The sequence below is a fragment of the Arabidopsis lyrata genome, assembly GCF_000004255.2.
Source record: "Arabidopsis lyrata subsp. lyrata unplaced genomic scaffold ARALYscaffold_4, whole genome shotgun sequence".
Lineage (NCBI taxonomy): Eukaryota > Viridiplantae > Streptophyta > Magnoliopsida > Brassicales > Brassicaceae > Arabidopsis > Arabidopsis lyrata.
In genome coordinates, this window is record NW_003302552.1 from 13,370,129 (window position 1) to 13,396,759 (window position 26,631).

General features: G+C 30.6%; 3 protein-coding genes and 1 long non-coding RNA gene across 4 annotated transcripts in view; 2 read left to right on the forward strand and 2 right to left on the reverse strand.

Annotated features, from left to right (window-relative positions):
* The window catches only part of LOC110229275, a 2,209-nt gene extending 1,984 nt beyond the window's left edge, over positions 1-225 (forward strand). The window contains exon 5 of the mRNA XM_021029040.1: positions 62-225. Within this exon, the coding sequence (XP_020884699.1) occupies positions 62-225 (164 nt within the window). The remainder of the gene's footprint in view (positions 1-61) is intronic.
* An 11,520-nt stretch (positions 226-11,745) lies between these two features.
* Positions 11,746-12,719, reverse strand: LOC110229331. Its single transcript, XR_002332735.1, has 2 exons — positions 12,136-12,719; positions 11,746-12,049 (listed from the first exon to the last, which is right to left on the reverse strand). It is a non-coding gene; the product is annotated as an uncharacterized LOC110229331 (long non-coding RNA).
* A 6,203-nt stretch (positions 12,720-18,922) lies between these two features.
* On the forward strand, positions 18,923-19,898 carry LOC9315269 (uncharacterized protein DDB_G0271670). Its single transcript, XM_021028938.1, has one exon. It carries the CDS (start codon positions 19,252-19,254, stop codon positions 19,597-19,599), a length of 348 nt encoding a protein of 115 aa, XP_020884597.1. The 5' UTR covers positions 18,923-19,251; the 3' UTR covers positions 19,600-19,898.
* A 2,096-nt stretch (positions 19,899-21,994) lies between these two features.
* On the reverse strand, positions 21,995-25,230 carry LOC9315270 (laccase-2). The gene is made up of 6 exons (XM_002880985.2): positions 24,816-25,230; positions 24,561-24,712; positions 24,215-24,459; positions 23,837-23,965; positions 22,800-23,759; positions 21,995-22,425 (listed from the first exon to the last, which is right to left on the reverse strand). The coding sequence occupies exons 1-6, from the start codon at positions 24,918-24,920 to the stop codon at positions 22,295-22,297; spliced, it is 1,722 nt and encodes a 573-aa protein (XP_002881031.1). The 5' UTR covers positions 24,921-25,230; the 3' UTR covers positions 21,995-22,294.
* Between the last annotated feature and the right edge of the window lie 1,401 nt (positions 25,231-26,631).

Here is a 26,631-nt window from a genome sequence, read left to right on the forward strand (position 1 = left end):
GATGGTCTCCTATATGAGGAACAAAGATCCTGCCTTTGCAGAATTTTTGGCTACTCAACAGCCGAAGCAACTGCAGCAGCAACCGTAGCTTCTCAACCACCAACCACCGCAGCAGCCACCGCAGCAACCACCGCAGCAGCCATCCCACCTGCCAACGCACCATACTCTTCACCAGCTGCCACTTCACCCATGTCTAACACTTCTTCATCCTCTCCCTTGGCTTAGACCTTTTCTAACACTTATTCATCCTCTGTTTTAGACCTTTTAATCTACTTTGGCTTTTGTTATGGATGATGATTTTAGGTTTGGTTTTTGTAGTACTGAATTATTTTATGGGTTTCTAATATAAATCATATTAGGATTTCTTTTAAATTTAGTTTTTTTTTGTCAATTTAATTTAGGGGAGGTTGCAAATAAATAGCTATTTTCTCACCTATTTGCCACCACATACAAATAAAAACAGTGGCATATTGGTTGCTAATTAGTGACGCTAGAATCCATCATGTAGTCTTTAAAACGTCGCATCCTTACGACTCAACTTGCCGTTGCAACTTCGTCTCTGGTTTCGACTATCAACTTCAGTCACAAAATAGTCTCTATGTAGGACTACATTAATTAGTCTTCAAATGGTTACAAATTTGCGACTATCTGTCGTTCTCACTAAGTGGTCGGTAATAAAGGACGGTTTTGCGACCAAATAAATTTGCGACCAAATTTTTGCGACCAACCAAAACAGTCCTTATTCAGTCTCAAATGCCGACTGTATGACTAATTTGGGACGATTTCGTTGGTCGCAAACAGCTTGTTTTCTTGTAGTATATAAATAAGAACATTAATAAAATAAATGAGTTTTTGGCCGGACGGGTTTGGCGGGACGGGTTTTTGAATCAACAATAATAAAAATATTAAAATATCATTAATCCACCGCTTCAATACGGATTAAATCCTTTTTTTTTAATACTACAAATATTAGACATATTAAATCAGTCTCACTTAGAAAAGATTGTATAAAACCAAAAATTGTCCCGTGGTATAATGTTAGTTAATAACAATATTTATAAAATTTTAAAATATCATTAACATGCCGCTGTAATACATATTAAATATTTAGTTTATTAAAATATAAATGTCTTAGAGAATGATATGATTTGTAAACTTTTATATATAATAAATAATCATTAAATCTATATATACATTTTTGGATGACTTTTAGTAAATAAATCCTGGAGTTGGAATGTATTTACAAAGAATGCCATTGACATTAATTATTTTGATTAAAAAATTTAAATACAAGATAATGTGCTCAACAAACATTGCAAAAAATATCTCCAAAAATTGTCCACGGTTTCTTTCTAGAAATTTTTAAAAATAACGATTAAAAGAAATAATAAGGAAACCAGAATATATTTAAGCGTCCTAATAAATAGTAGTTACCATAACTACTATAATTAAAAAAACAATTCGAATAGTTGTTGGCATAACAACTAAAATCTTAATTAATTGATCTTAATAGTCATTATCCCTAAAATAATGCTCGGTTGAAATTGGAAATCCATCAATCTTATATGTAACCATATTCCCTAAAATATTCTACTATCTATATTTACATTTTTGGAGTACACTTAGCAAATAAATCCTAGAGTTACTAAGTATTTACAAAGAATGCCATGGCATTAATTATTTTGATTAGAAAATTCAAATGAAATATATTAATTGCCAAAAAAAATCTTAACATAATATCTTAACAATCTTACCAAAACATTTTTGATCCTCAAATATTTTTGGTATGATTTCTCATAATAAAAGATCCATCATTAATTGAAATGTAATAAATTAAAAAAAAATCTTTTTATTTTAAAAACTTTCTAACGACAAATGTGCTGCAAAATAAATAATTTCTTAAAACAATTACATAACCTAATAATTGTTGGAGAATTTTAAGGAAAATAATCACGTATATATATAACTTAAAGATAACAATTACTCATCAAATCTATGTATTTTTTTTAATATTGTATCATAACAAGACCTAAATCAATAAACTATTTATTCTCTATATATATATATATACATGAGGTTATTTAGTCATCAAATCAATGGGCATGGTTCCACTCTCGCCGTCCCTCAGCTCCTCAAATCATCTGCATGTGGCTTCATTTTGTACATGTCTTGGACTAAGGTTCTTCTCTATTCTTCTTTGATTTGAATCACTTTCATTTTTTTTTTGTTTTTTTTTTTTGATAAATAACTCACTTTCGTCTTTCTATGGCTTTACATATGTTTGATAGCCTCACGTTGAATTGAGGAGCTTTCCAGTGCATTCAAAAACTGGTCCTTCTACGTTACCTTAATCTACATGTTTTGGAAAAATTAGAAAAGGGTTTTGATTTTTATTGTCTTGGTAAGATGGCTCATGTTTGAGTGTGAAAATATTGGTAGAGTTAACAATAATCCGTTGTAGCATCTTAACTTATATCTCTTAGTTACAATAGTAATGGTTGTTTGTTTTGTGTTTAAACAGTCATTTAAAACTAATTGTTGCCTCACTAATTTGGATACACGTCCTCTCGGTGGATCAGAGGATGGATTGGTTTTTTTTTTGTGATTTGGTACGTATCAAAATTCCAAGCTCATTATTTAGAGGTAAAGATTCATTTCTTTTCTTTTAAACCTGTTTAGAACTTTTTTTAATTAGTATTGATTTAAAAAAATTATTTGGTTTGTTTACAGAAAATATTTAGTGGTTTACCATCAAGTGACAAAATCAATTGTTTTAAGTAATTCATTTTTAAATATATTTATTTTAATGTACATTAATTAAATTATGGTTACTAATCGTTATTTGACAAACTCATTTTGCTATATTACTTATTATAAACCAACCTCATTTTGGCAATAAATAATTTGTTTAGTTATAAATGAGATTAACTCCAAAAAACATTATTACCAAATATATAAATATTATTTATGTCTACTGAATAATATGTTGTTTTAGATTATTATTATTTTATAAGGTTTCAAATATTATAAATATTTTAACTTTTTAAGAATTTTAAATATTATTAATATTAAAGCTTATAAGAAGTTTAAATATTATAAATATGTAAAATTTATAAAAAGTTTAAAGTATCTATAATATTTAAATTCTATAAATAGTTTATATATTAATAATATTTGAACTCTATAAAAATTATAAATATATATACTGTAGAAACCATTTAAAAGCAAACTTTTAAATTGACTCGAATTATATGTATTCTAAACAAAAGAAAAATAACATGATGTTTAATTTCACGGAACGATATTATATGGTGTGACGGATTTGTATCGATATTAATACGGAATAATATACTACAAGTGAAATCTTATAGTTAACCATCAAAATAGAATTATGAAGTTTTGGTCGATATTAACACTTTTATGAAGTTTCGAATATTATAAATATTTAAACTTTATAAGAATGTATAAACGTTTATAAGTATTTATAATATTTAAATTCTATAAAAAGTTTACAATATTAATGATATTTGAACTCTATAACAATTATATATATATATATATATATATATATATATATATATATATATTATGGAAGCCATTCAAAATAAACTTTTAAATTGACTCAAATTATATATCTTTAAAATTAAAATATTATAAAAAACGATAACAAAATGATATTTAATTTCACTGGACGGGGTTATATGGTAGGACGGGTTTGAGTCGATATTAATAGGAGGCGGTATACTACGAGTGAAATCCTAGAATTAACTATCAAAATACAATTATAAAATCTTAAATGCTAAACAAAACAAAAAATAATTACCGCGGGTAATATATATAATATATACAGATATACGTACATTTAAATCAAACAAAATAATATGTCATATCTATAGATAATTTTCAAAAAAAATTATAGTCCCGCGGTGTACCGCGGGTTAGAATCTAGTTTTAAAATAAAAACAAATCACGGGACGGGTTAAGAAATTATGGAACGAGTTATTTTTCGGAAAGGATTTATATGGCGGACGAATTTGAATCAATATTTATATACCGCTTTAATACGGGTTAAATCCTCAATTATTAATAATTGTCTCGTGGACACCGTTACTTAATAACAATTGTAAACTATAATATAAATAAATATGTTATAAGGAGATATAATTTACAAAATATTTTTATACTAACTTTAAATTAAATTATCTCGCGATGTACTGTGAGTTAAAATCTAGTATGTTTGTAAAGCCGAGTGCATGCACACATGCGACGACATTCTCAAATTGATGGGCTCATATAACAAAAGGTCTTTATAATAAAATCGTGACGATTTAATTTAGCCCATATCTTTTCATAAGTCAGTCCAGATGTGATTTTAACCCAAAAAGATAATAGGCCAGTGTTGGTTGTATGATTTTAATTGTCCATATTGTTTCATAAGTCAGTCAACATGATTTTAACCTAAAAATATATTCTGGACTCTCTTGAATTATGTTGTGTTATGTAATCAACGGACTTATAAAAAATTAAAAATTAACCCCCTTTAGAAAAATAATATGCTCCGGTTTTGTTTGGATGCTACAAAAGAAACTAAGGACTGTGGTGCTGTTCGTTTCATTAGTTGAATGCTCCATCTGAATGGAGATGAATGATATTCGTTTAGAGGCAATTTAACGGATCAGTCAGATGCATCAGTTGAATAAGTTTTTTAAAGTCATCTGAAAAATCCAAAAAATCCAGCTAAGTTTGAACGGTGCATTCAGATGCATCAGCTTGAGCCAAAATCTAAAAATCATGTCGTTTTGGACATAACTAAAACGGTGTCGTTTTGACATATGTAAAATTTTAAAACGGAGTTAAAGAGTGCCAAGTTATCGATACATGGAGAGTTATATTGCGGGTGACTTTTGACACCGTAGTATTAACTTGCATTTATTTGACTTAGAGATTTATTTTGCAAAAAAAAATTACTTGGAAGGTTTCACAAAACCCTAATATTAACTATCACAAGTAGATCAAGATGTAAATATCTTATTTTTGAAACTTTAAACAATAAAGTACCCTAATTTTTTTCTACAAATTTCATGCTATTTGTAAATCCATGATATTTTCAAAAGTCTAACATGGATTAATTAGATAAATATCTTTTTTGGACAAAAATTAGATAAATATCTATCTGTAAAATAATTAATAAAATAAAATAAGGTTATATACATATTTTTAAATAATTTATAAGCATGAAATGTGTATCTTAAAATTCACAAAAAAAAACTATATTATCGCTTTTAACTTTAGACAACAATACAGTATTTTTTTCAAGCTTCCGACTGTTTTTAATGCATGATTTTTATATATATTCTTGTCATGTAATTTTTTTTTTTCTGAACAATGATTTTTAGTTTTCTAAGCAAGATTATTTTAACAAACCGAAATAACAAAAGGTATCAATCAAATCAAAACTTTAAATTATTACATAATACATAGTTCTATACTTCTATGCTACATTTTGATTTAATAACAACAATAATTATAATATACTCATATACTTTCTTTTTTGTTAAAGAAATATACTAGTATACTACGCTGGTCGTTATCTAATCGTTTATTGTATGTCACAACTCACAAATAAACATACGGATGATGTAAAAACGGTTTAAGAAGAAAATCCCACAAAAATACTCTTACATGTTTCGTTGAACTCGATTCTTTTCGTAAATTCCAAATGATTGGTTCCAAAACAAAACTTCTAAAAGATTACGTGAATTATTTAGGGAAAAATGTCATTAAAATCCCCAACTTATTCAAAACGTTGATTTAAATCCTCAACTCACGACGAAACGAAATAAATATCAAACTTATGTTGACTTTCCAAATAAATATTAAACTTATGTTGATTTTCCAAATAAACACCAAACTTTCATTGACTTGGCCATATTAGGCATGACGTTAAGTGAGTTAACAGACAATGTTAACGGGATTAATTTTCTGTTAACAGACCCGCTAATTAAAAATGACAGTATTGTTGAACTATAATCAAATCTCATCTAAGTCATATAACCTAAAGGCGTATTCATATAAGTTAGTTATTTACGTAAGAGTCACGAATGTACGTACGTATAGTTGTATATGTTCGTAAAGTTATGTCTTTTCGATTAACATCATTGTGTGTAATACGTTTTATCTTATCAATAAAGATCAAGTTTCTTCATACTCTATTTTTCATTTTGGTTTTGTTCTCCATACTCTGTTAAAACAGAGTTTGTTTGTTGATCAAAACACTAACAAGTATTCCTTCTAAACATAAAACGACGTTGTTTTGTCGTAAATGTTCAATAAAATCCCGAGTTTCAAATCATACTCTATTTAGGGTTAGGGATTTTGCTCGATTTGGGGATCTAAGATTGACTTTAGAGATTTAATTCAATCGTTACGACAAAACAACGTCGTTTTGTTGTTATATGAAACAATGTCGTTATTAATTAACATATATGTTAACAGAAAATTACATCCGTTAACGAGATCTATTAACCCACTTAACATCGTACCTAATATGGCCAGGTCAACGGAAGTTTGATATTTATTTGGAAAGTAAACATAAGTTTGATATTTATTTAGAAAGTCAACATAAGTTTGATATTTATTTCGGTTTGGCATGAGTTGAGGATTTATTAACCCACTTAACGTCATACCTAATATGGTCAGAGTCTGTTAATAATTGATATTTATTTGGAAAGTCAATGAAAGTTTGGTGTTTATTTGGAAAGTCAACATAAGTTTAATATTTATTTGGAAAGTCAACATAAGTTTGATATTTATTTCGTTTCGTTATGAGTTGAGGATTTAAATCAACGTTTTGAATAAATTGGGGATTTTAACGACATTTTTCCCGAATTATTTATTGGGGTACATAAATGAAGGGAAAATGGTGGGGCTTTGCGTTAAAAATTAAGACCCACCAGCCGACCTGACCATGTCCTACTCAGCTTACACATGTTTCCATGTGACCTCACCACTTCTTCTAATCCCATTTTACCATTTTTTTCCTTATATAAAATAAAATTAATCTTCGTACAAAAATAGTAGTAGTTAATAGTAATCTTTTTTTTAACATCTAATTAAGCCGAAATATAATTTCTTATACTAAAAATAGTACTATGCTTTAATCATCTAACTCCAACATCTAAACGCATCTTCTTATGCACAAAATCTCTCTCTTTTCGATAATCGTGTTACATTGTTTACTAATTGACACGTAAAAATAAAAGGAAAAAAATCCTTTGGCTAAGCCACTTTTGCTACGTTAAGTCCATTTCAACACTAATAAAAACTTTAATAATGTACAAAGTATGTTTAATCACAAATTCAAGTACGGTTAGTTTAATTGATTAGACACTTTAAAGTTGTTTTTGTCACATTGAGTTTTTTTGGCATAAATCGTTACATTGCATTAAGACTTAGAAACGTTGGAAATTTGCTTTTCTTCTTCTCAAAAGTTTCGACTAAGCCTGGGCAAAAAAACCGTACCCGAGTATCCGAACCAAAACCGACCCAAAAAAACCGGTTCGGGGCGGGTACGGGTATTAGTTATTTATCCTATTGGGTCTTGTATTGTCGTACCCGTGGGTATAGGGTAAAACCCGATCTGAACCCGATACCCGAACGGATACCCGATTACCCGAAATTACTTATACTTATACATATAAAAACTTTATATATATGTAATATTTGAGCTAAATACATTTATATCCAAATATCCGAGAGTAATTACCAAAAATTAAATGCACTTATATTTATATATTTAAGACTAAATATATTTATACGCGAGATGCTTGTAAATTTTCTAAATATTTGGACAAAATTCCGGTTATTCGGATAAATTTTTGGGTGAAACTCGGATATTTGAGTAAAATTGCGGATAAAATTTGGATATTAGAGTAAAATTTCGGGTAAAATTCGGGTATTTGGTAAAATTTTGGGTATTTGGGTATAAAATACCCGAACCCGATGGGTGCCCGATTTTTTCGGGTATTTAGCGGTTCTAAAAATCTAAACCCGAACCGACCCGAACCCGATTAGACCCGAACCGAAACCGAACCGATATTTTAGTTTACCCTATTGGATCCTAAACTCCTCTACCTGAAAGACCCGTACCCGATCGGGTTTTACCCGAACCCGACCCGCATACCCGAATGCCCACCCCTAGTTTCGACAATAATAGTTACCAAAAAACCGACATTGTAAGATTTATATTAAACACAAAAACATTATAACAGTAATAACATAAATCTGTTAATTGTATAATACTTTATAAAGATATAAGGTGGATTAGAAGGTGTCGTGCAACGGATCTGAACGTATCATGTTAGTTTATTTTGACTTAACTGTGCACAATACGTTTGACCCATCAAAAGAATTTCCCATTGGTCAAAGAATCTCTATTGATTCTTATCTCTCAACTCATCTCTCAAGTCTCAGCCAGTAAATATTATCAGAAAAATTCTGAAGTAAATTATTTTCAGTGCCCCCTTTCTTTTTTAGTAATTTAAGGACAATCTCACATGACCTTTTTTCCAATGTAAACACTCTTATTTTAATTATTTTACTCTTTTTTACTTTTGCTACATGTCTAATCAATCAAACCAATATACTAGTAAAAATTAAAAAAATAAACTCAAACGAATTATGAAAGTTACAACAGTACATTAATTCACATTATTATATACGCTTTCACGTTACTCCCGTAAACAAAAACAATTAAATACATGTTAATGGCTCAGTTTCATTATTTAACATCAACATTGTTTAATGCTTTGATTAATATAAAGTTTAGTGATCATTATGTGGATCCAAGAGGGAATCTAAGATCGAAGATGGATATTGAGAATTTGCCTCATGAAGGAAACAAAATCTCCTGCAACTTTACGTTCAAAGAGTTTACACTCAAAGAGTGAATCAAATTGGTTTTTTTGGCGTGTGGCGCCAATCAAATTGGTTTTTTTGGCGTGTGGCGCCAGGTTTCAAATCTTAAATAACTTATCACAAAAAATTAGCAAATATTTTATCATTTCCTTGTTTTCACGTGGCCTTAGAATTACTTTTTTTTTTATACCAGACTTACCAGTTAATACTCCTTCCGTTTCGTTTTACTTATCGTATTAGAGTTAAAATTTTGTTTAATAATAGTTGTCGTTTTAGGTTTTCGATGCAAATGTTTGGTGAAAATTCTAGTTTTATCCATACTGTTTTAATGTTTCGGCCAATGAATTTTTTTATAAAATATATTAATAGAGGGTAAAACAAAAAATTTAATGTTTTTATTAATTTGTGTGAGAAAACCTTAAACGACAACTAAAACGAAACAGAATAGTAAATATTCATTAGCAAATATTCTAGTTAATTATTAATTTCGGAGAAAAATATTCATTAATGTTAATATTCGTATGATCATGGTCATGATCTGTAATAATAGTGGTCAAATCAAAGGTAAAGTTCCTGACAAAACATATTAAATAAATTAATTAAGAAATTTGAAATGTTTGACCAGTCAAATAAACCATTAAGCTACAGTCTAAGATAATGGAGACATACGTGACCAGTGTGTGCGTTATTAGCGTACATACTTGAGCATTAAGAGCATTTTCAAAGGGTCAAAGAGGACCTCAAATTTGAGGTTTGAGATTTGGTAAACCTCAAATTTGAGATTTAGAGTTGTGTTTCTCCAAAAGAAAATCAAAAATTTAACTTTAAAAAAAATTGTATTTTGCATAATAATCCTTATTATTGATTATAGTTACATAAAACCATAAATGTTTTATAAATAACAATAAAACACATATTTAAAATATTACAAGCAATATTAATTAGTAAGATATTACGTTATAAAATAGAATTGCACAAAAAAAATAATAAAACACACAAACGAAATCATAAAATAAAGCTAAATTACCAAATTATTGAATCTAAGTATTTCCGTAATGCTTCCACATATGATCAATCCATGCATTTCGAAAAGCTAGATGAGTCTCTTTATTTTTTATTTGTAGATTATGAGATACTAATTGTTGAAATCAAGTATTTTCGTTTATTGCCATAAAATTTTAAGGCTTAATATGTTAAAATAACAAATTAGTCAAAATATTTATAAGATATAAATAATTGTGAGGACCAAAATGCAAATAAAAAGATGAATTGAGGTTTTGAATAGTAAAACCTCAAATATGAGGTTTCACTATTAAAAATCTTAAAATTTGAGGTTTTGAGATTGCCTTTCCAAACCAAAAATCTTATATTTGAAAATTTAAGGTCTCTTTTGGAAATGCTCTAATATTGTTGCGTTTTGTTTTGACAACAAACTTGTTTAATGTATATCTAAGCTGCCAACAAATAATTTCTATATTTCGATTTAGGGATAACACATGGCGAGGTCAGCGTTGTGAATAAGTGATATGCTGTTTTTGTCTTTGTAAACCATTTGATTTTTTTTTTTGAAAAAAGATTCATTGCTTGTTTAAACCGAAGTTACCGAACTAATAGTTTTTAGATCAAATCCCTTATACATACACTAGTTCGTAAGATTTTAATTAAATTAAGTGATTTTTGTAAAAAATGCCATTTTTGAAAAATCTTACGAAAATTATATTTTTACTAGAATCTTAAAGATTTGCCATTTTAACACTTAAAAATATAAGTATTTACGATTTTGTTTTACAAAAATACGTTATACCAAATACTAAAACTTAAAAACAAATAGAACATAATAAATCCAAATATAATGAATAAAATACATGTTAAATCACATTTTTTATAGACTAAAAATAATAAATCCACAAACTATTTAGAAAATAGCAAAACCAACAAATACCGCTCCTAAAAGTGGGTTTCTCATAATTGATTTTAAATTAATTATAACTATGAGAAAGGGAATTTTTCTCATGTAAATTTGGAGTAGAAGACTTTATAAAATTCAAGTAATGTAACAAACAACAATTTCCCATCTGGGTTTATCCGTTACTATGTTTAGAATTTACTTTTCTATCCATGATTTTCTATTTCCAAAAAAGAAAGTGAAAGTATATGTTTTCAAAATACCCCTAATAAAAAGTGCATACTTTTTGTTGTGTATTAAAATATGGTAATTTTGTTAAACTATTTTTCATAGACGCCAAAAAATAACAGTTTGAAACAATCGAAACCATCTATTAAGGTTTAAGATTGATTTATGCATTTCTTCAAGTTTATTCGCTTGAATAACAAGCATAAAGTTAACTTTATAGATAGTCTATCATTTCGTTAACAGATGATAGCTCTAATTGTATTATGCAATATACAAGAAAACACTTCATTTGCGACTGTGAAAATGGTCGATAAACGGTCGCAAAAGAGGGTTTTGCAACTGAATAACGACTATTTCTATTAGTCGCAAAAAAACGGTCGCAAAATTTCCTTGTCTCATTATAGTCGCTAATTTGCGACTAGTTGGCGACTATAAATATATCGTCGCAGATTAACGACTAATCTGTGACAGGTGAATATCGTTGCAAATTTGCAACTATTTAAGGACTCATTTATTATGGTGACAATATAGTCCTTTATTAGTAACCATTTTGATACGAGATTTAGAGTTATTTGTAAATTTGTTTAGTCACAGTTTGGTCACATTTGTTAATTGTTCTGGTCACAAACTAGTCAGAATTTCTGAAACTTTTTGGTCACAAAATGGTTACATCTTATTAGTCCGAAACCTGTCCATTTCAAAAGCAAATGCATTCAAAAACCATTCAAATATCAATCAAGTACCATTCCAAACCATTCAAAAACTATCCTAATCAAAGCATAACATATCCTAATAAGTTCACATACACAGACAAAAGGAAACTAAAATCAAGTTGAATGATTTGAGGCGGTGTTAGATAGAGGAGAGGTTGGTGTGGTTCCAGTGGTGTGTCCTGCTGGTTGGACTGCAGCTCACCATATTCTTCATCCGGCGTTGACAGATTTCCTCGAACCACCATTGAACTGTCCCTGTTATCAAGGGATCCCAGGTGTGGATTTTCTACAACACAAAGACATGAAGACAAGAGTTTGTGAAACAACAAAAATAATCATTAGATGTGAAGGATATAGGACAGAATAATGTACCGCGAACTCGATGAAGTATCTTTCTTGTCTCTCACGCGGCACACAAGTCCAGCTATAGTAGGGACCATCGAATTTGTTTTTAAAAATTTTAGTAATCTTCCTAACCAGTCTTGATTTAAACATCACGAGTAAACCTGCACCACTTGTAAACAAGTAGAAAAGTTAATAGTATCAAATACTCAAAAACAAAGTAAACCAGAAGTACCTAAGACATTAAGCAAAGTGTCTACACTCAGACTTGGTAAAAACTTCTTTGAACAACTCAAATGCATGAAATGTATCATTGAACTAAGACAACATTGAAAAGCAAACCAAAAGCAACAAAAAAAGATGGCCAATAATCACACACTCTAACATTGAAAAGTATACCAAAAGCAACCAAAAAAAAAGCAAACCAGAAACAATTTATTACATACTTTCAATGTTAGAGTGTACTGATTAGCTACTGATCATGTCACAAGCAAAGCCATATATTAAAACATCAAACTAAGACAATAGAGAAAGAAGTGATACGTTTAGACATCAACCTATACTACAATCAGACATCAACCAATACTACAATCAAACATCAACCTATACTACAATCAAACATCAACCAATACTACAATCAAACATCAACCTATACTACAATTAGACATCAACCTATACTCAGACACTCTAACTATGAAAAGGAACACAATTGATACGTTTATCAATAGAGAAAGAATTCAGACCAAGTGGTGTTTTCTCTCGGTGTTGGAGAGAGGACCGTGGTAAACTGATCCCGGTCTGGCACCTGAAGCAGAGCATTCAGAGCATGTAGCGTTTCTTCCTCGAGCTCCGGCAACATTGGAGAAAACTCCATGAAGTTATTTCCTTGAGAAGAATAAGGCTGACTATGACCCACACTCGGACCATCAGAGTTCAGATGTGAATGTGGAGACGGTGGAGCCTCATCTTCTGGCTGCGGTTGATGCGGAGTAGGTTGCTGTGGAGTCGGTTGAGGAGGTAGAATTGTGGGTCTTTTCGGAGCAATAGACGTACCAGGAGCTCTCTAAGAAGCGTTGGGAACATTTCTTCTCCTCCGTCCTCGACCAGTCATCGTGTTGGGAACATTCGCGAAGTGATTTTAGAGGATTCCAAGAAGAAGAAGAGAGATGGTGAGGATTCAAAATAGGATTAGGGTTTTGACGGAGAAGGAAAAAAGAAATGGAGAGGATTCGAAGAAGAAGAAGAAGAAGATGAGTCGATTCGAAGAAGAAGATGAGTCGATTCAAAGAAGAAGAAGAGAGATGGAGAGGATGCTAGTAAGATTAGGGTTTTGACGGAGAAGGAAAAAAGAAATGGAGAGGATTCGAAGAAGAAGAAGAAGAAGAAGAAGTAGAAGAAGATGAGTCGATTTGAAGAAGAAGATGAGTCGATTCGAAGAAGAAGAAGAGAGATGGAGAGGATGCTAGTAAGATTAGGGTTTTGACGGAGAAGAAGAAGAGATCTATCCCTCTTTCTCGAGAAAATTAGGGTTAGTTTAGTGGGTTTCTTAATGGGCCTAAACATTTGGGTTTAAACATTTGGTCGCTCTTTAGTCGCAAATTAGTGACAAAGTAAAAAAATTGGTGGGAATTGGAACCGCCCAAACACTTAGCCAAAATCATAGAAATTTCACTAACCGTAGCTAAATAGTCGCACTATTGGTCGGCAAATAGTTGCACTATTCGTCGCAAAATAGTTGCTAAATGAACAATAGTTACAAAATGGTGGCAAAATTGCGACCGTTTTGTGACTTTCGTCTATTAGTCACAAGACAAAATTTATAAATCTACACATTGTGATCCAAAATGGTGATATATATCACTCAAAAACACTCATATTATTGTTATAGAGGACATATATTAGTTTAAGGTTGAATTTTTTTGCAAAATTCAAGTGATATAGATATTTTACTAAATCTCTAAACATTACTCATAAGAGTAATGTAACAAGACAAAGAGATTTGAATGTTTTGTTTTTAAACATCAATATTTATGTCTTTGGTTAAGATTTTATTACTAAGTAACATCAAATGAGTGTAGAATTGTTTAACTTTATATGCAAACAAATTTAAAATGTGAAAATTGAGAAAAACAAAATCGAGGGTTGGTAAATACTAAATAATCGCAAAACGGTCGCTATCTCAGGTGCCAGTCGCAAAAAAGTCGCAAAATCTTTAGGTGCTAGTCGCAAAATACGTACTACTTAGCGACTAAAATAAAAATTGGTCGCTCTTTAGTCGCAAATTAGTGACAAAGTAAAAAATTGGGGGGAATCGGAACCGCCTAAACGCTTAGCCAAAATCATAGAAATTTCACAAACCGTAGCTAAATAGTCGCACTATTGGTCGACAAATAGTTGCACTATTCGTCGCAAAATAGTTGCTAAATGAACAATAGTTACAAAATGGTGGCAATTTTGCGACTGTCTTGTGACTGGTATCTATTAGTCACAAGATAAAATTTAGAAACCTACATATAGTGATCCAAAATGGTGATATATATCACTCAAAAATACTCATATTAGTGTTATAAAGGACATATATTAGTTTAGGGTTGAATTTTTTTGCAAAACTCAAGTAATATAGATATTTTACTAAATCTCTAAACATTACTCATAAGAGTAATGTAACAAGACAAAGAGATTTGAATGTTTTGAATGTTTTGCTTTTAAACATCAATATTTATGTCTTTGGTTAAGATTTTATTACTAAGTAACATCAAATGAGTGTATAATTGTTTAACTTTATATGCAAACAAAGTTAAAATGTGAAAATTGAGAAAACAAAAATAGAGAGTTGGTAAATAGTCGCAAACTGGTCGCTTTATCAGGTGTCAGTCGCAAAATCTTCAGGTGCTAGTTGCAAACCGGTCGCTATCGCTGCATTTTTAACGTGTTTTATACCACTCTTTCTAACTAATTTGCAACGAAAGTGTAACTATAACAAGTGGTTGTTAACTAGTTGCACATTTGAGACTACATTGCGACGATCATTTGAGACCAAAAGTTGAGTCGCACATCAGTCGCATATCAGCCACTCATTTGCGACTATAATAAATTAGTATGTAATCGGTTTTAAAATCGTCGCATATTAACGACTAAGTAAAGACTATTTGTTTTAGTCGCAGAATAGCGACTATATTCCATCTGTAAATATTGTGGTCGCTAAATGGTCGTTCAGAAGTCACAATATAGTCGCAAACATTTGCGACTAATAATTCGGTCGCAAAGTGTAGTTGTAAAACGCAGGTTTTCTTGTAGTATATATATATATTAATCACTCTGATGTTGTTACATTTATGAGGTTCGAAATGAGTCGTGCTTAACTTCTAAGCGTTCCATGTTGTAGTGATATATTTGTGATTTATATGAATATAGATAAATTATGTCTTTATTTACACATAAATATATAATATAGAATACAAAATCGTGTTACTGTTATACTGTATACTAGATTTTAACCTGCGGTACACCGCATGATGATTTAATTTTAAAGTTAGTATAAAAATATTTTGTAAATTGTATCTCCTTATAACATATTTATTTATATTATAGTTTACAATTGTTATTAAGTAACGGTATACCACGAGATAATTATTAATAAACTGAGGATTTAACCCGTATTAAAGCGGTATATAAATATTGATTCAAATTCGTCCGCCATATAAATCATTTCCGAAATATAACCCGTTCCGTAATTTCTTAACCCGTCCTGTGATTTGTATTAAAAAATAAGGATTAAATCCGTATTGAAGCGGCGGATTAATGATATTTTAATCTTTTTATTATTGTTGATTCAAAAACCCGTCCCGCCAAACCCATCCCGCCAAAAAACTCATTTATTTTATTAATGTTCTTATTTATGATATGATTCTGAATCATTGTCTAAATATTTTAATCGATGTAGAACGTTGAACACACATTTTCGTCAATTGGATAATATATGTCCGTTTTTAAAATTTCGAATCACAGTATATGCAGAAAAAAATTGATTTTTTTTTTTTACTTTATGTATTATATGATGATTCAAAACAGTTAAAAACAAATCAAACAAAGATGATAGGAGAATCATAATTATAAATCTTAATCAAATCTTCTAAAAATCTAAATTATTAAATATGGAATATCCGGTGTATGAGTTGGGTTAAATATAACCCGACCCAACAAATTTTTTGTGAAGGAATTTTTAAAATGGGTCGGATATCCGAAAGCTTTTTTACCCACCCGTCACAAAAAGTGCTGCGATTATACTAGTATAGATAGGTAAGGTATCAGTTTCCACAAAACGATGTACTGTATATGTATGTGGGGTGTTAGTTAATTTAAGCAAACATTTTGTTCGGTCACACGAGTTTGAAAATCCGTCAATATGATCAAATTACAATTGCTTTTTAGGTGTTTAGGGTTTAGAAAAAGCGAAATTAAAATGTGGAGGAAAGAAATACAAAACAAGAAAATGGGGACAATTTAGTGTGGGTTCATTTTTTGCGTAAATCCAGGCTGGTTTGAAGACATAAGTGAAAAAAAACATGTAGAATAATTTTAGACCAAACCTGTCTACTCTTCCTATCTTTTAAAATCATTATCATGAGCAACGCCAATCTTCCCATCACCCTTTGCCCCTCCTCTCCAACCCCTACACAATAATACCTTATTTTATAAAAAATTAGTTTCCAATATCTGAAAATAATGGCCTTACAATTATTGTAGACAACATTGGTTCTATACTGGTTATGAATGGGGTATACAGATTTTATCAAGTTTTCATTTTTTTAAAAAAATGTGATTAATTCTTTTGGTTTTTCTACACCAAAATGTTTAAGTATTTACGTTTTTGTAGTATTTTTTAAAAATAAAGTGGTAGTTGAACTTCCGACCTTTTTTTTTTTTACATTTTTGGATCGATAAAGTCCGATCCATAGCTAATCTTCACTAAGCGGAATAACGTAATTTAGTGAAATCGACTTAAGCAGTTGACTAAAAACACATTCTCAGTTAAACTTCCGATTTATGTGAATGAGATTTCACCTTTCTGACCTTAATGTTTTTGAGGTCGATTTCTACGGAAACAAACTCACTTTACTTGGATCACTAAAATTTCTATATTTTGGTTTAAATGTTTAATTTGCAATGGACTTTTAAATTTAGTTTTTGAAATTTTAATGTTTTAGAAAAAAAGGAAGAGAATATTATATTAGTTTTACTAAAAAGCATGGTTAGTAGGCGGAATATTTAAGCTCAATCCGGAATATTATCTCTATTGGCCTGGTATTCTGAATTTGACTCGTCTAGATGATGATTCCTGTTCATATTGCGGAATTTTAACTCTACTACTAGACCATTAATTTCTTTAAAATTATTATATTCCTCCTCCACATTATTTATTTCTTGTGATTCCTGTCCCACTATGGCAAATTGGCAATAATATATTGGGATCCTTATTAATGTATATTATTTTTTTGACATTTTTGGATTGATAAGGCCCGATCCATAGCCAATCCCTACTACGCGGGGTAACGCGACTTACTGGAGTCGAACTCCGGTGGAGAAGGCGGAGTTAAATGGACTTAACCACTTGACTAAAGGTACATCCCCATTAATGTATATTATTTCAAACATATAAATTATACATAAAACATATAGATGCCTACATATACTGATATACACACTGATATGAAGGCAATACCGATAAATTTTCTCGTGCTCCATGTTGGGTTCTTTCTCATGTGACGACCTTAAATGAACGATTATGATTTGTGCATCATATATTGATATATATACTATATTACTATATATAGAGATGTATGTCTTATTAAATTATATATGTATTATGTACATTATATAAACGTACGACATTGGTTCCTCCAACATTAATGGCAAATCTCAAGAAGAGGATTTCGACAATGTGTAGATAGATCTTGTGGTAGTATGAATAAGACCTCGAGTTCTATAAGATCTAGCGAATCAGAATATTCCACGTTAGTTATGGAAACAATTCACTTTAATTAACTAATACAATTCCATTAATCAAAGCATTAACTATATCGTCAACGCTAAGTAAAAAGCCCACATCCCCAAACCTTGTGGATTCTGTATAGCCCCAAAAAAATTCATTGCCATTTGCCATACTTAAACACGAAATGGTAAGATATTCATAATTTTTCTATAACACATATTTTTACTATTTAAACCTATACATTAATGCGGACAAAAAAACATAGACGTGGATTAGTGTAACTAGAGAAGATGCGGACAAAAAAAGGTGTATAGAAAATGTTACCGTAAATAGTGTAAAAAGATGTTAAGTACACCACCTTTTGAGATTAACTTTTCTAGGATAAACAACTTTTTGGAAACCATTAATTTACTTTTTGGAAACTACTAATTTTGTTGGAAAAAAACATAGACGTGGTTTAGTTACAAGCTAGTCAAACTAATTCTACTGATCTCTTGTCACAGTTGAACCAAATTCTGTATAACATCAAGTTTTTAGACAATAGTAGTAGGCGTAGCATAAGAAATTTAGATAGTTAAAAACAAGTGGACACTAAGAGCATGATTAACAAGGGTTGCTTAAAAATGGTTTTTAAGAGTATTAAAATAATAAATTTAAAAATGGTTCTTAAAAATGGATCTTAATGTTAAATTTGGATCTTAGCTAAGCCATTTTAATTTTGGATTTTAGTCTTTAACAAGATTTTTCTTTAATTTTTTTAGCTAAGATTTAGCTAAAAAATAGTTAAGACACCACCGATAATGGTGGTCTAAATAGTTCTTAACTCGACACCAAAAAAATAGTTCCTAACTCGACGGAAAAGTAAGTTCATACATCATGAAGAGCTAATCAAATAACAGAATTTTCATTTTTTCCACTGATTTTTTTTTTATGTGTTATCTCAATTGATTAATTACAAGTATTATTAAAGAAGCACCATATATAATTAGCAAATAGACACTCTCACTCTCTCTACTTCTCTCGCTTTCTCTCTCTCTCTCTGAATCACTATCTCTTCCTCGAGTTCAATCACCACAAACTCACAATCAAATATACACTTAGACACACTCATCTGAATCTGAAACCGAATCTCTCTGCAGAAGCACACATTATTGATGGAGGAGAAGTGGAAGCTGTCGAAGAAAGAGACAACAGCTTCTTCTTCCTCCTCTAAGTCAAAGTTTTCTAGAAGCTTCTCAACAAGTGCTTCCTCCACAAAGTCTCCAATATTCGTACGGAGTTCCTCTACCAAATGCTCTGTTCCTTCTTCCTCCTCTTCCTCTTCTTCTTCCTCTTCAATCTCAAGAAGCTTCTCAAGAAAAGAGAGAAGATCTTCTTCTTCATCATCTTCTTCTATCACTCAGAAATATAGCAGCTTGGCTAAAGAACAGAAGGCAAGGTTTTACATCATGAGAAGGTGTGTGGCTATGCTTGTTTGTTGGCACAAACATGGAGATTCTTAACTAGATCTTCATCTTCTTCTTCCTTTTTTTTGTTTCCTTGTAATTAGATCAGTTTGATTATTAAGGGTTTCCATACAAGTACATTGTAAGAAGAGATTTTGTTAAAAAAATTTAGGGTTTCTATGCTAATTTTTTTCAATTATATGACTTGCATATGCTACATATATACACAATCATAGATATGTGTGGTGTATATGTATCATTAATGCAAGTATTTACTTTTTACATTAAGAAAGGAATGATTGATGTCTTTGTTTAGATTTCAAATATTAAAATGCAATATCTGGAGGATTAGTGTATCATGAAGTACAGTGTTTTTGTTAAGATTTACACTGAATAGTCATTTTCAATGTCTCTGGAAAAAGAAGTGAAACAATTTAAGTTTAACAAACTAAATCTTCAATTTAATGTTTTTATAAATAATATTACTACTATTTGATATCTTAGTCATTTTAAAATGAATTCATGATTCATATCATCTGCTCAAAGATCTGAAGCTTTTCTTTTAACTTATTATTGATTACGAGACGTCATAATGGAGTCCAGTTAATGTCAATATAATGATGATAAGAATATTATCAAAATAATGGCATGATGCTATAGATCTTGCAAACACCAATAATGTCTGAAACTCTACTCGAATTTTGTTTTTTCTTAGCTTTTTTTAATTTATTATTTTATTCCTTTTTGCATTTTATGGCAGTATTTGGTGGCAGTATTTTTTCTGTTTGCTTTCTGGGTTTTTGTCTCTTTGATAGAAGAAAGATTCCCTCTTGACAAATGAAAATTTGTTAGTATCAACATATATGTCTACATTTTATTTCTACAAAAACTTAGAATCAAATTACTTTACTATATTATGTATAAACAGTTACGTACGTAGAAACTAGTCGGCATTATTGACATGAAATGAAATCTATCTTTTCACTTTATTAGGGAAAAAAAAGTTTGGAATATTATATTGGGAATCCAATGAAAAGTTTTCAACGACTACTACGTCTTTTGTCATTATCATTAACAAAAACGTTATGTTTAGGCCTTTTTGCCCAAAAAAAAAAAAAAAAAAAAAAAAAAAAACGTTATGTTTAGGCCTTGAATGGAGACATTAAAAAGTGCGGATTTTAATAACGTTTTTCCAAAAACGTTTATGTCACCAATTATATGAGTTCCATATAATTTGCGTTTTCCCAAAAAAGAAAAAAAATATTGTTTGCGTTTTCTAAGATAGGGTATTACACTATGGAACGCATATACCTACAACAACTTCAAATTACCTAGTGGTTTTCTCAAATTCTGCATTGAAAAGCAAAATAGTATTATTTTATTTGTTTATTTGAGATTAATAAAGGAGTTTAATAACAACTACATATTTTAACAAATAACATACTTTTACTAAAAAAATGTTTTTAATTTAAGTTGTTAATAATTTCATAAATGATTACTTTTTAGTTTTTAAACATGCCATTTTTGAAAAAAAAATTCACTTATATCACTTTTCCCGCCAAAAAATATTTTGTATTTTGTGGACCTAATTTTGTTTCAAATAAGGGTAAAATGGTCATTAAAAATTAAAAGAGGGCAAACTTAAAAATGGACTCTCAAAAGGGGCATTTTTGAAAAGGGGTATTGAAAAAGGGGCATTTTTAACAATTTCTCTATAAATTATATATGTATCCCGCAAATTAGTTTTTCACCAATCAAACATTATTCCGCACCGCTTATTTTGTACAAACCGCACTTGTCCCGCAAATACTTTTTTTCCGCACGTACCGCATTTGAACCGTATCGCACTATCAAGGGCGGACCCACGTTCACAATTGGGAGGTCAAGTGACCTGGTTAAATTTGCAAATCTTTAAGTAATTTTCAGCAAAATTAATAATTGACCCTTGTTAAATTTTATTTTTTTCCACTATCCGTTTCACTTCAAAGGAAAAATGATTAATTCTTTGTCTTTTTTTGGTAATTATTAATGAAAATTGTAACATTTAATGCAAAAATAAGCCAAAACATTATACAAAAGAATCATGTTTCCATTTTAATATGGAGTATTTAATTTATTATGGTATAGTTTTTGTTGACGTTGCAATTTTTTATTAAATGTGACTAATTACTAGTTAGTATAATTAACAAAAATTAGTTCCTTTCATCTCATATAGTAATTTCAAATTTATTAGATATTATACATTTGTTTTATTATTTATCAAAAATACAATAATTTTGCTCTCTTTTTTTTTTAAAGTATGTTCTTATTTTTAAGATTTTTGGTGTTAAATTTCTCGATATAATCTTGCACCGGGTGAAAAAAATTTCTGGGTCCGCCACTGCGCACTATAATACCGCTTTCCCCGCACAGCAAAAAACGTTGTTACCATACCATTAATAAAAAAAAAAAAGATCACGAGCATTGCAGATTTCTGCTAATGCCTTTTTCGATTAGTACAAAACTTTACAATTATTTATTTTGCGTCAAAATATCGTACAAAAGAGCTAACGCGATCATAGCTCTTCAAGTTCACTCTTTTTACAAACAAAAAAAAAAAAAAAAAACTCAGAAATCTCAAAACATGACAAAAGTATAAAGAGGAAAGAAAAAAAAATGGCAAAAGAGAAGCATATATTGCACTAAGGAAATATCATTCCAAGAAAGGGAAAAAGGTGATGTGGCATTTGCAGAGGCGTTGGATCGGTCAGAGTCAACATTTAGGGAAATCTGAGGGTGGAGGAAGGAGTTTCTGATTTGGAAGGTCACCGTCCAAAACCACCCAAGCCATGGTCAGACCCCAACTCAAATGAATCTCAATGTGGCAATGCATCAGCCACACACCTATCACCATCAAACAATTATTAGAATAAAACATATAGTTTGTGAATACTATTAATCATTAAAATTAGTGTTGTTGTGTGACCACCTAAATTTAAAATTGTATAATACTCCCTCCGTTTCAAAATATAAAGCGTTTTGGAGAAACTTTTTTGTTTCAAAATATAAGTCGTTTCAAATTTCCATGCAAATTATATATTACTTTAATATTTTATAATTATTTTTATTATGCAGTCTCTTTTATGATTGGCTGAACTTTTACAAAGTAGATCTTCTTAATCGGCGTGCTTTTAGCTAAAACGTCTTATATTTTGAAACGGAGGGAGTATATGTTATTGACAAAAGAAAAAAAGAAAAAAAAAAACGTAAACCCTTACCGGGATTATCGGCGAGGAAGCGGATGGCGACCCAACCACCGGAAGGGACATTGATGGTGTTTCGTTCGACCGGATCGACTAGATTATATTGCTTTGGGTCACGGGCCGGGTTAAAATTGCCGAAGCCTTGACCCACCACATAAAAGTTGAAGCCATGAAGATGTACAGGGTGGGCCTCAATACCCAAGATGCTAGTGCCCTGTAACACCAATTCAACAGTTGTGTTGTACTTCAAGACCACAACTTTGGTCCCTCTTGAGACCATTGTGTTGTTTGGTGGCGTCCCCGTGTAATTAAATGGAAAAAAAGGGGCAGTTGGGAAATCGGTCATGAAAACATTGTTGGACTTGCCAACGAAGTATGATTGTAATAGAGAAGTCTTGTCTGGTAAGATGAAAGAGACATTGTTGATAGATGCTGCAAATTTCGTTGCATTAGTTGGTCCTTGGCATGTTTGGTTTTTAGGACAAGGGTTGGTTCCTAGACCGACGGTAAAGAAATATTTTTTGTCCACGGTTTTTGGCACGTTTACCGGAAATGTAGAACTTGCCAAACTTCTAAACATTTTTGTGAAATTTGCGGCGTAGCTCGTACTATTGATGGGAGGGAGAGATGGTTTAATAATAGAAAGATTCTTAGAAGATTTGGAATGATGATGGTATTGGAGAATTCCCGCAACGGTTGTATTATCAATTGTTCCTTGGCCCGTAAAGTACGGTCTTGCCAACATGTAAAAGGTTGCATTTGGATAAATAGGTTTGGTTTTGAGTAGTACGTTGGTGGTTTGGCCCGGACCGAGAAGCACGGTGTTGGTTTGGAATGGTTTAACGTAGCAAGCATCCGCTTCTACGACCGTCAATGTATGATTGGCTATGGTGAAGAAGAGTTCGTCATTGAGTGCAGCATTGATTAATCGTAGTAGATACGTCTTTCCAGGTTTTACCATCAGTTTGTACGTATCTAAAAAATATATGTGCGTAAGTGTTACAAAAATTGGCTTCTAGTTTTGAACATGACTTTAAAAAGATGATCATTACCTTTTGTAGAGCAATTGTATAATGGACCTGGAAGCCCATTAAAAGTATGAGCATCAGAAGCATTTGGGCCTGCACCCGTCTGAAGAGCTTGTTGTAGCACTGCTTGAGGATCAGCATTAAACCATTCACCTATACACAAATATAAAACATCAATTTATCAATCCTTTAATCATAACCGATGTTCTACCTTTTTGACAACATGCACATTGATTTTTTTTTTGTTGACTGATTTGATCAAAATCAGAGCATCCAAATACTTTCGAGTTTCGACTGCTTAAAGATAGGTTATATCGGTTAAGTTTCTAGAACATTGATCAGTATTTGGCACTCATTAGTCATATGTAAGGTAAAAAAAAGTTACGGTACGAAGATAATTACCAAAGATTATAGGGACTTGTTTGTAGGGTTTGGGAAAAGGGTAAGGCTGATGGAGTTTAGGGAGAATGATCAAAGGTCCGTACACGGTAGCTCTCATCCATTGAATATGAGCATGCCACCACAAGGTTCCTCTTTGTCCAGTCACCGTGAAGTTGTAAACATAACTTTGTCCGGTCCGAATTGGACATTGTGTCACATACGATGGTCCATCCGCCCATCCGCTCCTTAGCTGCCGGATACCGTGCCTATATTCATACATTCATCTATTTAATCATGAGGCTCAATGTATCAAATAAGAGTTAAAACTATATTATCACTACAAGACTATAAGAAATTAGTAATTTACCAGTGGATAGAAATGTTATTAGAGACATGATTAACAACTTTGATCTGTAGATTATCTCCTTCTCTTGCGGTAACCTTAGGTCCTGGGAATTTTCCATTGACCGTCACGATTGTTTTCGTCTTGCACAATCTTGTGATGTTTTTCAGTTGAATCTGCCAAACGAAATAATAGAATAAGTGATTTAAAAATATTTGTAAATAGAGGACATAACTAATATATATTTGGCCTCAAAGTGAGACGAATTAATAATATTACATCGAACTGGTAGTGCCGCGTGATTCCTGCAGATGCTGCATCGATGTTGTAACTAATGGCAATCAGAAATGCCACGAGAAGATAATGCAAAACCCACGTAACCATGTTCAATATTTGTTTGAATATTGAAGGAAAGATATATGTTTTATATACAGTAATTTTCTGTATGAAATATGGTTTTCTTTTTATATCATTTTCTGGTAAGTGGTGTATTTGAAAATAGAGGGAGAATGTTGTGCATATATAAGGGAGAGAAGCAAATGGTAGGGTTAATGGTTGGTAACAAAAATAAATAAAGTGTAGTGTATTTGGATAAGTGATGAATACGATGGATTAGTGTTGATGTTATAGTTGGTCCAATTGTTGGACAAAACCGAGTGAATTCGAAGTTAACTAATTGTGTTCTTTATTTTTTTTATTTTTTTGAATACCAGGAGGTTTTGGACCAAAACCCGTAATCTCCCCAAGTCCAAAACCATATCATGTAATATTAGTTTCGTCCCAAGCGTCACTCGAACCGGCGACCTCTAAGCTTCGCATAAATTTTTTACCAGTTGAGCTAACGACATATTTTGTGCTTTATTAACTTTGATGATTAGATTTATAGCTCTACATATTTTGTTCCAAGAAAATGATAATTTATTAAAAATATTAGATATCGATACCACCACATAATCGAGACAACAAATAGAATCCTATCTGTTTTTAAGGGAGTGATATTTTAGTGGAATGCATTATATTAAGAAAATTATTAATTGACTAAAGTACTAAACTATACAAATTATACAAACTATACATAATTAATAATTTCTGATAACTCATTTGTAAGTTTTATTAGAAGAATATTTAATAGAAAGAGAATTATTATCTTGCTTATAAATTTGATAATATTACTTGATTACTTTTGAACAAAAATACTTATGGAAACATCATTTAATTAAGGGGCTTTTGCAAAAATGCCACTTTTCAAAAATACCCCTTTTTAAAAACCTTATAAAAAATGCTCTTAAAAATATAAGACTTACCCAAATATGTATGTAATATTATTAAACATACACAAACTACATTTCTATGTATCTAAAATCTTATAAATACTTTATAAATACCTTATAAATGCATTTTAAATACCTTTAAAAACCTTTAAAATATCTTGTAAAACCTTTGAAAAACCTTAAAAATCCTTTAAAATAACTTGTAAAACCTTTAAAAACACCTTATAAAACCTTATAAATACTTGGATCGAGTCTTCAAGTAGTAGTTACAATCCATAAGTACCTTATAAACCTAATAAAACTTTATAAAAATTTCAGATTTTAAAAGGAGCATTTTTTAAAATGGACATCTAAAAAGGGCATTTTTTAAAAAGGGCACACCAAAAAGGGTATTTTTAACAATTTCCCTTTAATTAATCAATAAAAAAGGGCAGTTCTCAAAAATATTACAATTAAGTTTTGGTTTTCCAAATATACCATAAAACTAAATTTAACTTCGAACCTTCCAAATTAAATCCTAAACTCTATATACTAAACCCTACCCTAAATCTAAAATAGTAAACCCAAATTAAAAAATTTTAAATTCTCAACCCCTTGAAAATCAATTTTTGTGTTTGTGGTATTTTTGGAAAACACAAACTTTTGGTGTTATTTTTGGAATATTACACTAATAGTGGTATTTTTAAAAACAAAACTTGTGAGTGTGGTATTTTGAGAAATTTCTCATAAAAAAATAATTTAGTAGTTAGTGATTTATTCTTTTTTTTTTTAAGGTCTGAATTTATTATTTATTGCAAATTATGAGAACTGTTACATAGACGATT

Excerpts from the sequence above, each read along its gene's own strand:
- LOC9315269 (XM_021028938.1), top strand. The coding sequence starts at position 19,252 with ATGGAGGAGAAGTGGAAGCTGTCGAAGAAAGAGACAACAGCTTCTTCT.
- LOC9315270 (XM_002880985.2), bottom strand. The coding sequence starts at position 24,920 with ATGGTTACGTGGGTTTTGCATTATCTTCTCGTGGCATTTCTGATTGCC. Across the intron at positions 24,713-24,815 it reads CGCGGCACTACCAGTTCGAT|ATTCAACTGAAAAACATCAC; the intron begins GTAATATTATTA and ends TTCGTTTGGCAG. Across the intron at positions 23,760-23,836 it reads ATACAATTGCTCTACAAAAG|ATACGTACAAACTGATGGTA; the intron begins GTAATGATCATC and ends TATATTTTTTAG.